Genomic DNA, 14,724 nt, shown 5'->3' with positions numbered 1-14,724 from the left:
GGGCCCCAGCCCTGGCTTTAGGCCAGGGGGTCGATCCCAGCCCAGCCCAGCACTCACTTGGTCCGAGGAGGCCTGGCTCTGGGCTGCCGTGGGCGGATGCTCCTGGTAATAGGCGAACATGACAAGGCCCGTCAGGCAGCTGAGGCACAGAACCACCTGCTGGCAGGGGAACACGGCGTAGCAGGAGCTGTGAGGGACGAGGGCGTGTTACAGGGGTGCGTGCAGGCAGGAACCCCTGCGACCGGCTCGCCAGAGCGCCTCGCCAGCAGGAGCCGGGCCCAGCACTGGGAAGACGCCGGGGTCTTGATGGTCCCAGTGCTCCCCAGGCACAGCCCTGACGGGCTTGGCAGGCTATAGGGGCCAGAGGGGACTCTGAAGGCCTTGGCTGGTGGGGTTCCTGCCCCGCTGGAGGAGAGTGGAGCCCGCACAGAGCACCTCCCAGCTGTCCCCCACTGCTACACAGTGGTGAGCTGCCCACGGCCCGGCGGGGCTGGCCAGCCCGCTGGTGGGACTCTGCCCGGCTGCAGGCTCCCTGCGCCCCCCATACTCACAGCACGGCCTCCCGCTCAGTGCGGGAGCTGAGGTAACGCTGCACCTGGGCCTGGTTCACGCCGTACAGCGACAGCATCATGAAGACGCCCCCGACGGCCAGGGTCCAGAAGGTGTGACGCTCAAAGGGGTCGGGGCTGAGGCTGCAGTGAGACACAGATGGGCAAGTGCTGGAATCTGGGCGTGTGGGGCTGGGAGTGATGGGTCCCGGCCCCTACCAAGCACTCGGGGGCTGGGAGCACAGTGCGGCTGCTCCCCACGGCTACAGGGCAGGGCAGGTCCCTGGGCTCTGCTCTACGGGACCGTTTCTCCTGCACAAAGTGGGGTCTGCATCTGGCCATGGCTTGTCTAGCGCCCCACGGGGCCTTTCCTGACCCGCAGCGCAGACAGGTCCAATGGGCGTGGGCTGGGTTCTCCCCACCACCCCATTAACCAGGGCTGAGTGGGCAGCTCCCAAGGCAGCCAGCCTGGGGGACTAGGCAGAGGTTACAGGGTGTGACAGCCGGGGACCCGGGGGAGCCAGCGGGGGGGGGGGGGGTCTCCAAGATTCCACTTACTCGATTCCAGAGATCTTCCCCTGATCAGCTGCCAGCTGCCAGACCCGCCCCATGCCGCCCACCTTGACAGTGCCCACCACGATGACGGCCAGCTGCCCTGCGAACATCACCAGCGTCTGGAAGACGTCAGTCCATATGACGGCCTTCAGCCCGCCCTGTGGAAGGAACGGGGCCCACAGCACAGCCCTGAGCACAGGCCAGGAGTGTGGGGGCCGCCCTCCATCAGCCCCACCCAGCAGGGGCCAGTCCCAGAGCTCTCCGGGGAGCGGGGGCAGTGAGCCCCCAGCACACCTGGGGCCGGGGAGAGCCCTTGACACAGAGGGGCAGGGCACCGACACCAGGTTGGGGGCAGACACGGGGCATCACCAGAGGGCGGGGGGGGGGGTCAGGGTGACTCTGGAGAGACGGGTCTGGCTGGGGGCAGGGGAAGGGCTAGGGGCTGCTCCCTAGCAGGGAGATGGGGAAGGGCTGGATGCCCCATCCCTGGGGTGTCCAGAAGCAGCCCTGCCCTGGACACACAGGGAGCTGCCTAGCTGGGACCCCGGGGGGGTCTCTCCGTCGCCCCTTGGCCCGCTGGTGCTTCTTGCCCCAGGCCAGGCTGGGCGCTGACAGACCCCGGGCCACGGGGAACGCGTGTCCGCTCCCGTCTCGCCTCCCGGCCCAGGCAAGCACCGTCCCCGTCCCGCATCCCACACGGCCCCACCAAGGTTCCCAGAGCAGCCCCGGTGCTTACCAGGGTGGTGTACAGGGTGCAAACCAGGCCCATGGTCAGCACTGCCCCCCAGAGGTCAAACTGAGTCACTGCAAGCAAAACACCAGCCATCAGCAAAGTGTGGGGACCAGGCAGCCAGCACACCCCAGAGACCCCAGTCCTGAGCCTGGCCCCTCGGCCTGCTGCCCCTGCTCACACCGGGCACGCTGGGGCGGGAACAGCCCCCGCCAGCCTGGGAATGGGCCTCGCCCTCACAGCAAGAGGAGCATGAGCTGCACGGCCCGGCCGCACCTCGCCCCTGCTGGGGTGGGGGAGGTCTCACTGTGCCCTGATAGCTCCCCGCCAGACCCCTGGAGCAGCGAGAACAAGCCACCTGGACCTGGCACACGGAGCTCCGGCCTTGGGCCACCGCAGTGCCAGGCAGGGCCACCACAGGCCTCACCACTACCACTACAGGCCCCTCCAGCCATGGTCCAGATGCGAGAGATGTGCGGGGTCACCTGCCCCCCGCGGCTCTGATAACTAGAGATGGGATGAAACGCCAAAGCAGGAGGTTTAATCTCCCTGCCAGACGGTGTCGCACTCACCAGCCTAACGCTGGATATTCTGTGAGCCAGAGAAACGTCCGATCCCTCTATGAATCTCGCTAAAATCTCGACCTCAGTGACACCCAGTGGCAGTGAGTTCCACAGGCTATGGGAACCTTGGGTGAAAACCTCTTTCCTCTCATCAGTGTCACTGAATGTCCCCTTATCCCTCTGTTAGGAGAGCAGCTGCTCCCAATATCCCTCAGCCACGGCCTTAGGTACGTCTATCCCCTCCCCTCCGTTCATCCCTCCCGCCCCTCGTCTCAGGGCCCCACCCTCCCTGCGTTACCTGCATTGAGAGCCAGCGCGGGCGCGTAGAGAACAACCCCCATGTAAATTACCTGCAGGGGAGAGAAGCGGCAGCAGTTACGGTGCCCAAGTGGCCTGAGCCAGCCAGAGAGACACGGAACAGAGGCAGCCAGGGCCCAGCCGGGACCCCGCAGGGCCCCCCACAGGCCAGTGCAGGGCCCAGCCGGGACCAGGCTGATGGAGGGTGCGGGGAATTCAACTCCCAGGAAGCGTGAGGATGAGCAGCACTCCTCAGAGCCAGGTGTGGGGCAGGCCCCCTCATGCCCCACGTGCAGCCCCCTGCCAGCGTGGCCCTGGCCAACAGAGGCTCCCTGTGCTGGGGGTTTCTCCTGGAGGCCCCGGGAGGGAAGTGCTGGGTGAGACCACAGCCAGGGCAGGTTCCCAGAGGGTGAAACACTCAGGCCTGTGCTCCCTGAGCCCAGGGACCCCGAGGGGCTGCTGTCCATCCCACCCCAGAGGCCTGAGCTAGCAACGGGAACGGACTCGAGCCCACGTCCATGCCGGCCCAGCGAGCACATGGCCACTGGGGTCCTGGCCGAGACACGGAGCTCCAGCCCCGAGCGCCTGCCCTGGCCGTCCCGGCGCAGGGGCTCCCCCGTGCACACTCAGCCCCGGCAGGCCCCACGGTGCGGAGCGGAGTCTGGGATCGTGGGCGTGCGCTTGGGACGAGCCGGGGCGACCAGCCGCAGCTCCCGGGATGGGAGATCTCTGACCCCACTGCACGCTGGGGCCTGCGTCGGCCCCTCACCTCCCAGCAGAGCCCAGCCACCCCACGTGCCGGGGGCCCAGGGCAGAGCCGGCGCTGGGGGCCAGTCGGACGTGCTCACCATCTGGAAGATGAAGGTCACGGTGCCGCACACGCGCACAGCCTTGTTAAACCGCAGCTCCAGGTACTGCCAGGGGAGAGGAAGGCGGGTGAGCGGGGGGGGGGGGGGCAGGGGGGCTCTGTCTACAGGGCTCACTTCTGCCCCCTTCTGGGCCCACGGTGCCCGCTCCTGCTCCCGCATCCCACAGCCCACTAGTCAGCTCATCGCCCCGCCCACCCCACCATCACCGGCCCATCACCCTGCCCCCCACCTGCTCCATCACCCCGCCCACCCCGCCCCCCACCTGCCCCCAACCTGCCCCCTCACTGGCCCATCGCCCCGCCCACCCCACCCGCTCCATCGCCCCGCCCACCCCACCCATCACCTGCCTCCAACCTGCCCCCTCACCGGCCCATCACCCTGCCCCCCACCTGCTCCATCACCCCGCCCACCCCGCCCCCCACCTGCTCCATCGCCCCGCCCACCCCACCCATCACCTGCCTCCACCCTGCCCCCTCACCGGCCCATCACCCTGCCCCCCACCTGCTCCATCACCCCGCCCACCCTGCCCCCCACCTGCCCCCAACCTGCCCCCTCACTGGCCCATCGCCCCACCCACCCCACCCATCACCTGCCCCCTCGCCCCACCCACCCCACCCATCACCTGCCCCCTCGCCAGCCCATCGCCCCGTCCACCCCACCTGCCTCTTCTCCAGCCCCCTCACCGGCCCATGACCCCTGCCCCCACCTGGCCCATCGCTCCGCCCACCACTCTGTCCGTCCTGCCCGCCGGGCGCTCACCTCGTAGGTGCTGGTGAGGTGGAGGCGGTAGAAGACGGGGATGAAGACGTGTGCCGGGATCAAGAGGCCCAGGAAGTAGCAGCAGCCCAGGAACCAGTATTCGGTGCCGAAGCGGTAGATCTCGGCCGGCACGCCCAGGATGGCCACGGCTGACTGGAAGGTGGCCAGCAAGGACAGGGCCACGGGCAGGAAGCTCATGCTGCGGTTGGCCAGCAGGAACTCCTGCACCGTGCGCTGCCGGCCGCCGCTCAGGGCGTAGAACAGCCCGATGGCGGAGGAGAGCACCAGCAGCAGCACGAAGACGGTGTAATCTGCCACCGTGAACGCCATGGCAACGCTGCCGGCCGGCCGCGCTAAACCCTCCTGCGCCCGCCGGCTCTGCCCAGGCCGGCCATGCCAGCTGCGCCGGCCTCGCGCTCGTCTCTACCTGCCCCAGGCCATGCAGGGGCTCCGCCGGCCCCCCTCACCGACCCCCCGCGCCTCCGGCCCGGGCCTCGGTCCCAGCCGCCATCATGCACAGCCGCTGAGCTGGAAGAGAAGAGAGGGGTCGGTGAGCAGCGAGGGCTGGCAGCTCCCACTGGCTCTGCCCTGGCCCCAGTGCCCAGGGCTGGCCCATGGGGAGGGGTCACATGCCGCAGCGCAGCCAGCTGCAACAAGGTGCCCTCGCCCCAGGGCTGCCCCCTCACCCACTTCCCATGGGCAAGCCGCCAGCGAGGAGATAGCGCAGCAAGGACCTTTGCTCGGCTCCGGCTAATCTCAGCCTGTCTCAAGGACCCAACTGCTCCAGGCTGCGCTGGGCCCTCTGCAGGGATGGGGGGCCAGAGGAATGCCACATTAACCATTTCACCGCTGCTGAGCCGGGCCTCTCCCTCCCAGCCCCTCAGCACCCACGGGGAGCTGACACCCGCCCAGATTTCACCTCTGCGGCCCCGCCGAGGCGGCAGCCCCTCGGGGCATTTCCAGGGCAGCGGGCCTGTGCCTAACCTGCCCCCTCCTCAAGGGCGGCGCAGCGGGGCCATCTCTCACCATGACTCTCATGGGGCCGCAGCAGCCCCGGCCCCGCGATGCCGTCCTGAACCTTGCCGGCTCCACAGGCAACAGGGAAACGCTGCCAAAAAACACAGGCAGCGCGGCTGCAGCAACAGCCCTGCCCAGCAGCTACAGCACGTGGCAAACCAGAGCCCCACCCACCCCTCTCCCAGAGCCAGGAGAGAACCCAGGAGTCCTGGCTCCCAGCCCCCTGCTCTAACCCACCAGCCCCCACTCCCCTCCCAGAGCCGGGAGAGAACCCAGGAGTCCTGGCTCCCAGCCCCCTGCTCTAACCCACCAGCCCCCACTCCTCCCCCAGAACCCAGCTCCTGGGTTCCAGCTCCCCTGCTCGGGGAACCCTCTTACACCTTGTGTAGCATGCCCCAGAGCAGGGATGGCATGGCACGGGCCTCACCCCCAGGTCCTGCTCTGGGCCTCTGGCTGGTCCCTCTGCTGCCCCCAAAGAGCTGCTGCCTGGCCCCTCACTGCAGAGCCCCCGAAGCCGTCACCGCGGCCAGGCTCCAGGGGTGTCAGAGTCTCTGTTCCCTAGGCCCCAGGGCTGCTTCCCGTGTGGAGTGACTGGCTGCCCTAGAACTGTTAGGCTTTGGTTTCCTTGGCAGTCCCTCCCCGGCAGGCGCCGCTCAGCGAGCTCCCTGCGGAGAGGCTGGGCTGGGCTCCGCAGACACCCGACAGCCCAGGGGCCAGCATTTCCCCGGGTCAGGGAAGGACGCTAAGCAGCGGCTGCTCCGGGGGCGGGGGGGGTCCTGCCCTGGGAAACATTTCCTGCTGGATCCAGCCCTTCCTAACAGTACTCCCGGTCCCCACAGCTCTGTTGTTGCGCCCCCCGACACACACACGGCTTCTCTGTGCTCCGGCACTGTGACCAAGGGGAAATGTTCTGTAATATCTTTATGACCCTGGTGTGCCCCTCAGTTTCCCTATATTTTGCATGTTCACCCAGAAGGCGAAAAGGAGCGTTTGCTCTCAGGACAGGCTGGGAGACCGTCTCCTGGCTGTCTGAGCCCGGACAAGTCATTGCGAAGGACTGGCCGAGGCAATCCCATAACACTGGAAAATCCAAGGAGACAATGAAAAAGTGCGTCAGAGCTCCTGGGGTGAAGCAGAGGGGCTGCTGCCCCAGAGGTTCAGACTCGGGAAGTGCTGAGGCCAGGTGGCTGACCCGGAAGGATGAGTGGGACCCGTTGGGGGTCTGGCCCATCGAAGAGACAGTTCCCAAGCTGGGGGTAGCTTGGAAACTGCACAATAAAGTCAACGGATTTCAAGAAGGCAGACTTGAGCAAACTCAGGGAGTTGGTAGGTTAAATCCTAGGGGAAGCAAGTCTAAGGGGAAAAACAATTGAAGACAGTTGGCAGTTAGAAAATTAGGAAGGCCAAGGCACAAAACGAGATCAAACTAGCTAGGGACATAAAGGGTAACAAGAAAACATTCTACAACTACATTAGAAGCAAGAGGAAGACCAAGGACGGGGTAGGCCCGTTACTCAATGTGTGTGTGTGTGGGGGGGAGAGAACAATAACAGAAAACGTGGAAATGGCAGAGGTGCTTAATGACGGCTTTGTTTTGGTTTTCATGACGAAGGTTGGTAGTGATTGGACGTCTAACGTAGTGAATGCCAGTGAAAATGAGGTAGGATCAGAAGAGGCTAAAATAGGGAAAGAACAAGTTAAAAATTACTTGGATAAATTAGATGTCTTCATGTCACCAGAGCCTGATGAAATGCGTCCTATAATACTCAAGGAGCTCACTGAGGAGATATCTGAGCCATTAGCGATTATCTTTGAAAAGTCATGGAAAACAGGAGAGATTCCAGAAGACTGGAAAAGGGCAAATCGAGTGCCAATCTATAAAAAGGGAAATAAGGACAACCCGGGGAATTACAGACCAGTCAGCTTAACTTCTGTACCCAGAAAGATAATGGAGCAAATAATTGAGCCATCAATTCACAAACATCTAGAAGATAATAAGGTGATAAGTAACAGTCAGCATAGATTTGTCAAAAACAAATCGTGTCAAACCAACCTGAGAGCTTTCTTTGACAGGGTAACAAGCCTTGTGGATAGGGGGGAAGTGGTAGACGTGGTCTATCTTGACTTTAGTAAGGCTTTTGATACTGTCTCATATGACCTGCTCATAAACAAACTAGGGAAATACAACCTAGGTGGAGCTACTATAAGGTGGGTGCAAAACTGGTTGGAAAACCGTTCCCAGAGAGTAGTTATCAGTGGTTCACAGTCATGCTGGAAGGACATAACGAGTGGGGTCCCGCAGGGACCGATTCTGGGTCTGGTTCTGTTCAATAGCTTCAGTGATTTAGATAATGGCATAGACAGTACACTTATAAAGTTTGCAGACGATACCAAGCGGGGAGGGGCTGCAAGTGCTTTGGAGGGTAGGATTAAAATTCAAAATGAGCTGGACAAACTGGAGAAATGGTCTGAAGTAAATAGGATGAAATTAAATAAGGACAAATGCAAAGTACTCCATTTAGGAAGGAACACTCAGTGGGACACGTACAAAATGGGAAATGACGGCCTAGGAAGGAGTACTGCAGGAAGGGATCTGGGGGGTCATAATGGATCACAAGCTAAATAACACTGAGTAAATAACACAAGCTAAGTAACACTGTTGCAAAAAAAGTGAACATCATTCTGGGCTGTATTAGCAGGAGTGTTGTAAGCAAGACACAAGAAGTAATTCTTCCGCTGTACTCCATGCTGATTAGCCTCAGCTGGAATATTGTGCCTAGTTCTGGGTGCCATGTTTCAGGAAAGATGCGGAACAACTGGAGAGAGTCTAGAGAAGAGCAACAAAAATGATTAAAGGTCTAGAAAACATGACCTATGAGGGAAGACTGAAAAAATTGGGTTTGTTCAGTCTGGAGAAGAGAAGACTGAGGGGGACATGATAACAATTTCAAGTACATAAAAGGTTGTTACAAGGAGGAGGGAGAAAAATTGTTCTCGTTAACCACTGAGGACAGGACAAGAAGCAATGGGCTTAAATTGCAGCAAAGGAGGTTTAGGCTGGACATTAGGAAAAATTCCTGTCAGGGTGGCTAAGCACTGGAATAAATTGCCGAGGGAGGTTGTGGAATCTCCACCATTGGGGATTTTTAAGAGCAGGTTGGTCAAATACCTGTCAGGGATAACACTTAGTCCTGCCGTGAGTGCAGGGGACGGGACTAGAGACCTCTCAAGGTCCCTTCCAGACCTATGATTCTGTGATCCTGTGGGTCTTTGACAAGCCCCATTTCCCAGAGCCAGGTCCTGCCTCCAGCCAACCCCACCAGTCCAGATTAGCCAGCCAGGCAATAGGCAGGAGACTGGCTCGGAACCTGCCACAGCTCGGGCCAGCAGGGCTCTGTTGCCTGGGGCATCCCGACTAGGGAACTGACTGGGACAGAGGGGGCTCTGGGGGGGTCACTGCAGGAGCTGGGGCAGAGGAGTGAAAGGTGTCCAGGTTGGGTTCCCCACCCTCCCTGGGGCTCAGGAGACCACGGGGTGTCGTCACTGCGGCCAGCACCACCCTGGCCCCGGGCTGGGCAGAGCCCCCCTTCCTCCACCACGCTCAGAGCAGGCATGGGCAGTGCCCAGGCTGGAGCTGGTGGCGTGCCCAGCCGGACGCTGCAATCACAGGACACGCAGGGCAGCCCCTGGGCCCGGCCTGCAGGGCACAACAGTGGGTCATGGCTGCAAATGCCTAGTGCTGAGGAGGGGAGACACCGCCCACAGGGTACCCCAGCACTGCCATATCGGGGGAGCGGGATGGCCCCAGCCCTGTAGGGGACACCTCCCAGGAGATGGCTAAGTGGACGACCTGCTGGCTAAGATGCAGGGAGGAGGGGTGAAGGGCCAATTCCCTGCCTGCAAAAAGGGGTCAGTGGGGGCCCAGGGCCCAGGTCTGAGCCTGCACAGGTGCCGGGGGCTGGAGATGGCTAGAGGGGAGCACAGATGGGGCTCCTGGCCCCTGTGCAGGGCGAACCCCACAGCACCACCCCCACACCACGGCAGGGAGGCAGCTTTCCCTCTGGAGGGGGAACCCGGGGGGAGCAGGGCCAGAGCCGGAGGGAGTGGCAGGTGGGACTTGGAGCTGGGGCTGCATTGCTCAGAGGCTTTGTGGCGGGAGGAAATTTCTGGGGCATATTTGCTGGGATTACGGCTCAGCCCAGGATGGCCTGGCACCTCTGCGAACGGCTTGTCTGGGCTCGCCTGCGGTGGGGTGAGCTGGGGGGGCTCTGGGACCGGCCAGGCAGTGCCAGGACAGACCCCCTGCGATGGGCACGAGCAGCTCCCCATGTCACCGAGCCAGGCCCATGGGTGGGGACAGGAGGCGGTGCCCTGCCTCTACCCTCCCAGCTCACAGCGGGGCCACAGGAAGGGCGACACTGAGCAGGGTGAGTGCCAGGGGCTCGAGGGCTGCGCCCCACAGTGGGGCCAGGGGGCTGGGAGCCTTGAGAACCCCCCAGTGTGTTATCCCCACAACTGCTCTCCCCAGACAGGCCCCTGGCAGTAACTAGAGGCCCTGCTGGGGGGGTGAGCATGGTTCTACCCAGCCCCCAGGGGGAAGGGCTGCACGGGGGGCCAGCATATAATCATAGGTCTGGAAGGGACCTCAAGAGTCATCTCGTCCCGTCCCCTGCACTCAGGGCAGGACTAAGTATTATCTAGTCCAGGAATCTCAAACATTAACAACCTGTGAACCCCTTTCACTGAAATGTTGTCTCTCTCGAACCCCCTCCTAAAAACGAATATTTCCAGGGATTTTCTCCTTTACCTGAGTATAAATTAGAAAAGCAGTGATCTTGGAAATAGAAAATTTGTTTTTATGACATGCTTATTGCATACCATTTATTATTATTCATTACAGTATTTTTATTACGTTATGAAAACGGCAACACTCTTCCAAGAGCTCACTTTCGTAGCTTGTATCACTTGGAATAAGCCTGTTATAGGACAAGGCTCGTACGTTTCCTCCAGGAGTATCCGATGTGAAACAGCAGGAAGGGATTTAAGAAGCCAACTCAAAGAGGTCCCCCTATACAAGCACTCGGGTCTTGAGCAGTCCAGGCAGACAGCGCAGGTGACAACAAAGCTTAATCTTGTTCTTCAGAATAATTTTAAAAACAACACTAGCTGCCTATTCAATTTTAAAAACAGCAAAAATATCCACCTCCCTTTCCATTTCTTCTAAGGAGTCTTGAAGTTTAGATCTCCTCAGTGCAATAGAGATGCTTGCTTTGACCTGCTCAGCTCTTGGAAGTCCCGGGGCCCCGGGCTGCTGGCCCTGGGCTGCCCGGGGTCCCTAGGGACAGCTCTGTCCGCCATGAGGGAATTTTTTCCCCAAGAACCCCCTATAACGTTGGGTTCACGAACCCCAGTTTGGGAACCACTGATCTAGACCATTGGTTCCCAAACTACGGGGCGCGCCCCCCAGGGGGGTCGTGAAGAAATTCCAAGGGGGGTGCGAGGCTACCCGGCCCTTCAGCTCCCGGCCGGGGAGGCTTGTCCCCGGCCCCTCCCCTCCTGTCCACCCTCCCCCTCAGCCATGCCACCACATGGGCAGTGCGGCTTGCGCCCGCCCACCTCCCAGGCTTTCCAATAAGCCAGTCCTGCCGCTCTGAGCGGCCTGGTAAGGGGGCGGGGAGGTTGGGTAAGGGGCAGGAGGTTCCGAGGGGGAAGTCAGGGGACAGGGAGTGGTTGGATGGGGCGGAGGTTCTGGGAGTGGTGCTCAGGGGATGGGGACTGGGGGGTCAGATAGGTGTGGGAGTCCTGGGGGGGGGGCGGGGTGTGCACAGGGGGCGGGGCAGTCAGGAGACAGGGAGCAGGGGGGTTGGATAGGGAGTGAGTTCCCAGAAGGGGGCAGTCAGGGGACAAGGAGCAGGGGGGGTTGGATGGGGGTGGGGTCCTGGGAGGAATGGTCAGGGGACAATGATATGGTGGGGTTGGATAGGGAGTGGGGTCCCCTGGGGGCGGGGGCCACAGTTAGGGGCAGGGGAGTCCCAGGAAGGGGTGGTCAGGGACAAGGATCGGGGGGGGGGTTGGATGATGGTAAAGGAGAGGTGGGGGGGTGTGAAGGTTTCTCGAAAATTAAAAAGGGGGCATGATGCCAAAAAGTTTGGGAACCACTGATCTAGACCATCCCTGAGAGGGGTTTGTCTAAGCCGGTGGTTTTCACACTGTGGGTTGTGGAATGGAAGGCACTGGGTCGCGGCGGCTCTGGTCAGCACCACTGCCCGGGCTGTTAAAAGTCCCGTCGGCGGTGCTACCCGGCTAAGGCAGGCCAGTTCCTACCTGTTCTGACACCGCGCTGTGCCCCGAAAGCAGCCAGCAGCAGGTCCGGCTCCTAGGCAGGGATGCCACGGGGCTCCATGCGCCGCCCCCACCCCGAGCACTGGCTCCGCACTCCCACAGGCTGGTTCCCAGCCAATGGGAGCGGGGGGTGGGGGGACGTGCCTGCGGGCGAGAGCCACGTGGAGCCGCTTGCGTGCCTCTGCCTAGGAGCCGGACCTGCTGCTGGCTGCTTCTGGGGCGCAGCGCGGTCCACAGTGCCAGAACAGGCAGGAAGCCTCTCTTAGCACCCCCGCTGCACTGCTGACCGAGAGCCACCCGAGGTAACCCCACGCCCCAACCCTGCACCCCAATCCCCTGCCCTGAGCCCCCCCAACTCAGAGCCCTTTCCTGCACCCCAAACCCCTCATCCCCGGCCCCACCCCAGAGCTTGCACCCCCAGCCCAGAACCCTGACCCCCTCCTGCAAACCAACCCCAGCCCTGAGCCTCCCCAAACCCAGAACCCCCTTCTGCACCCCAAACCTCTCATACCTGGCCCCATCCCGCAGGCCTCACCCCTTCAACCCAATCCTCTGCCCCAGCCCTGAGCCCTCCCACACCCCAAACCCTGGCCCCACCCTAGAGCCTGCACCCCAGCCCAGAGCTCTGACCCTCTCCTGCACCCCAACCCCAGCTCTGAGCTCCCCCAAACCCAGAACCCCTTCTTGCACCCCAAACCCCTCATCCCTGGCCCCACCCCACACCCCAACCCTCTTCCCCAGCCCTAAGCCCCTCCCATACTCCAAACCCCTCATCCCCAGCTCCACTGGGTCACCAGAAAAAAGTTTGAAAACCACTGGTCTAACCTGCTCTTAAAAACCTCCAATGACAGAGATTCCACAACCTCCCTCGGCAATTTATTCCAGTGCTGAACCACCCTGACAGTTAGGAAGTCTCTTCCTAATCTCCAACCTAAACCGCCCTTGCTGCAATTTAAGCCCATTGCTTCTTGTCCTGTCCTCAGAGATTAAGGAGAATAATTTTTCTCCCTCCTCCTTGTAACAACCTTTTATGTACCTGAAAACTTATGTCTCCTCTCAGACTTCTCTTCTCCATACTAAACAAACCCAATTTTGTCAATAGGTCATGTTTGCTAGACCATTAATCATTTTTGTTGCTCTTCTCTGGACTTTCTCCAGTTTGTCCACATCTTCTCTGAAATGTGTACTCCTGGGGGAATTCTGCACCACTGCACATGCACAGAATTCTCCGCAGATTTCTTTGCTTCCCCGCAGAAAAATGACTTTCTGATGGGAGAAGCAAAGCCAGCAAGTCCCTTCCCCTCAGGGGCAGGCCCACACCACACCACACAGCCCCCCCTCGCCCCCCTATGGCCAGAGGCCCCTTGGACCCACTATGCCCAGCACCCCCCCAGACCTACCCACAAATGCACAGCACCTTGCACAACACCACCCCTGCCCACAGCCCCACCACAATTGCCCAGCACCCCCCACAGAACCCCCACTCCCTAGTGCCCCAACACACACAGATCCTCCCCGCCCCTTCACAGCCCAGCAACCCCCATACTCCCCATTCACCCACTCCCCCAAGCCCTGCCTCACGGCCACACTCACCAGGCCTGCTGGGAGGCGACTGTCTGCCGGGCTGAGCCGGCAGCGCAGCCAGGGCCAGTCCCAGGGCTGGGAATCACCCCAGCCCCTTGGGAGTGGTGCGATCAGCCAGGCCAGGACCTGCCCCAGCCGGGGACCCAAGATGCACTTGCCTGGAGGGCCCCAGCCAAGCCCTCCACACTATTCCCTCTCCACCCGGCTGAGACTGGCCAGGCTTCTGCACCAGTCCCAGGTGGCTCAGCTCTGGGGAGACGGGTGGGGCCCCACCGGCGGTGGGAAGCAGAGACTGCCCAGAGCCAGAGGTGCACTGGGGTCCGGCCAGGGGGCTGAGAGGAGCAGCAGGGTGGGACAGGGAGTGGAGAGGAGCTCTGGGCCAGCCAGCAGGCAGGCCGAGAGGAGCAAGTGGTGGGCGGGGGAGGCAGTTCGGTTTTGGGGCACAGTGCAAACGGAGCAGGCCGGGGCCCCTTCCGAGCAGGGGCCTGGCTCCATGGAGCCACTGGCTCCACTACAAACCCCTTCCGGATCCCAAACAGTGGAGGAGCAGGCAACCAGGATGAGTTCTCCACCTTCCTATGGGTGGTGGGGCTCGGGCGTCAGCCCTAGGGAGGTGGGCAGAAGGCCCTAGCTGTGCGGCAGTGGGCTCCATCCCACAGCCACCGGGCTCTGGCCCTGGGCTTGCCCTCCCATGTTACCCCTGATCCCACTGCCTCCTCCAGTCCCCAGCAGGACCCCAGGCTCCAATCCCAGGCTCACCTCCCCACCACTAATTGCCCTGACCCATGCTGCCTCCTCCAGGCCTCCACAATTCCCTATCTATCTCCCCAGACAGGGCTTAATTTGCCCTCCAACTTGCGGGGGCCGAGTAAGTCTGCTGTGAAAAGTGATATTAACCAATATACAACGACCCATTTTCATAGTAGCAAGCTTACTAGCTAGCCAGTCTGGGGAAAACCAGCTGGAAAAGCAGAGCCAGCAGGTGTGCCTCGTCTGCTTCGGCCCAGCAAGGAACACAGAGGACCGTGTATTCCCCTTGGCTGAGCCGGCATCAACCCGACACAGACAAATGACAACGATTTGGACACGTCTGTGGGCGCGTTGCTTTGTTTTTCCTAGAGTCAATTAAGTGTTTTAGGAAAAAACTGTCAGAGCGGCACCAGCACGAGTCCGCGGTCGCCCTCGGGGACCACCGCTCCCCGCCCCAATTGCCCCTGCAGCCCCCCGGCGGGTACCGAACCCGGGGTACCGCCCCCCGCCCGGTCCGGCTGCCACCGGCTGAGCTAGCACCGCTGCCCCCCGTGCCCTCCCGCGGGGTCCCCGCCGCCCCCCGCCTCTCCCCGGGGCCCCCCCGCGGGGTCCCCGCCGCCCCCCGCCTCTCCCCGGGGCCCCCCCGCGGGATCCCCGCCTCTCCCCCGTGCCCCCCCCGTGGGGTCCCCGCCGCGCCCCCGTGCCCCCCC

At 62.0% G+C, this 14,724-nt stretch overlaps 1 protein-coding gene across 5 annotated transcripts in view; it reads right to left on the bottom strand.

Moving 5' to 3' along the window:
* Positions 1–14,724, bottom strand: part of SLC5A6 (solute carrier family 5 member 6) — a 34,954-nt gene that overhangs the window by 13,826 nt on the left and 6,404 nt on the right. For 2 of the 5 annotated variants that reach the window (XM_084623860.1, XM_084623859.1), the window contains exons 2-8: positions 4,322–4,849; positions 3,542–3,607; positions 2,695–2,746; positions 1,840–1,907; positions 1,107–1,261; positions 552–692; positions 58–187 (exon numbers count right to left, since the gene is read on the bottom strand). In XM_084623860.1, coding sequence (XP_084479986.1) covers positions 58–187; positions 552–692; positions 1,107–1,261; positions 1,840–1,907; positions 2,695–2,746; positions 3,542–3,607; positions 4,322–4,651 — 942 coding nt within the window. In that variant the 5' untranslated portion in view covers positions 4,652–4,849. Of the gene's footprint in view, positions 1–57; positions 188–551; positions 693–1,106; positions 1,262–1,839; positions 1,908–2,694; positions 2,747–3,541; positions 3,608–4,321; positions 5,300–5,347; positions 5,473–14,199; positions 14,380–14,724 lie in introns of those variants that run through there. The other 3 variants (XM_084623858.1, XM_084623862.1, XM_084623861.1) reach the window with 3 other exon arrangements.

Source organism: Lepidochelys olivacea, assembly GCF_965140295.1.
Source record: "Lepidochelys olivacea isolate rLepOli2 genome assembly, chromosome: 3".
Taxonomy (NCBI): domain Eukaryota; kingdom Metazoa; phylum Chordata; order Testudines; family Cheloniidae; genus Lepidochelys; species Lepidochelys olivacea.
This window is presented reverse-complemented; position numbering and strand designations above follow the sequence as displayed.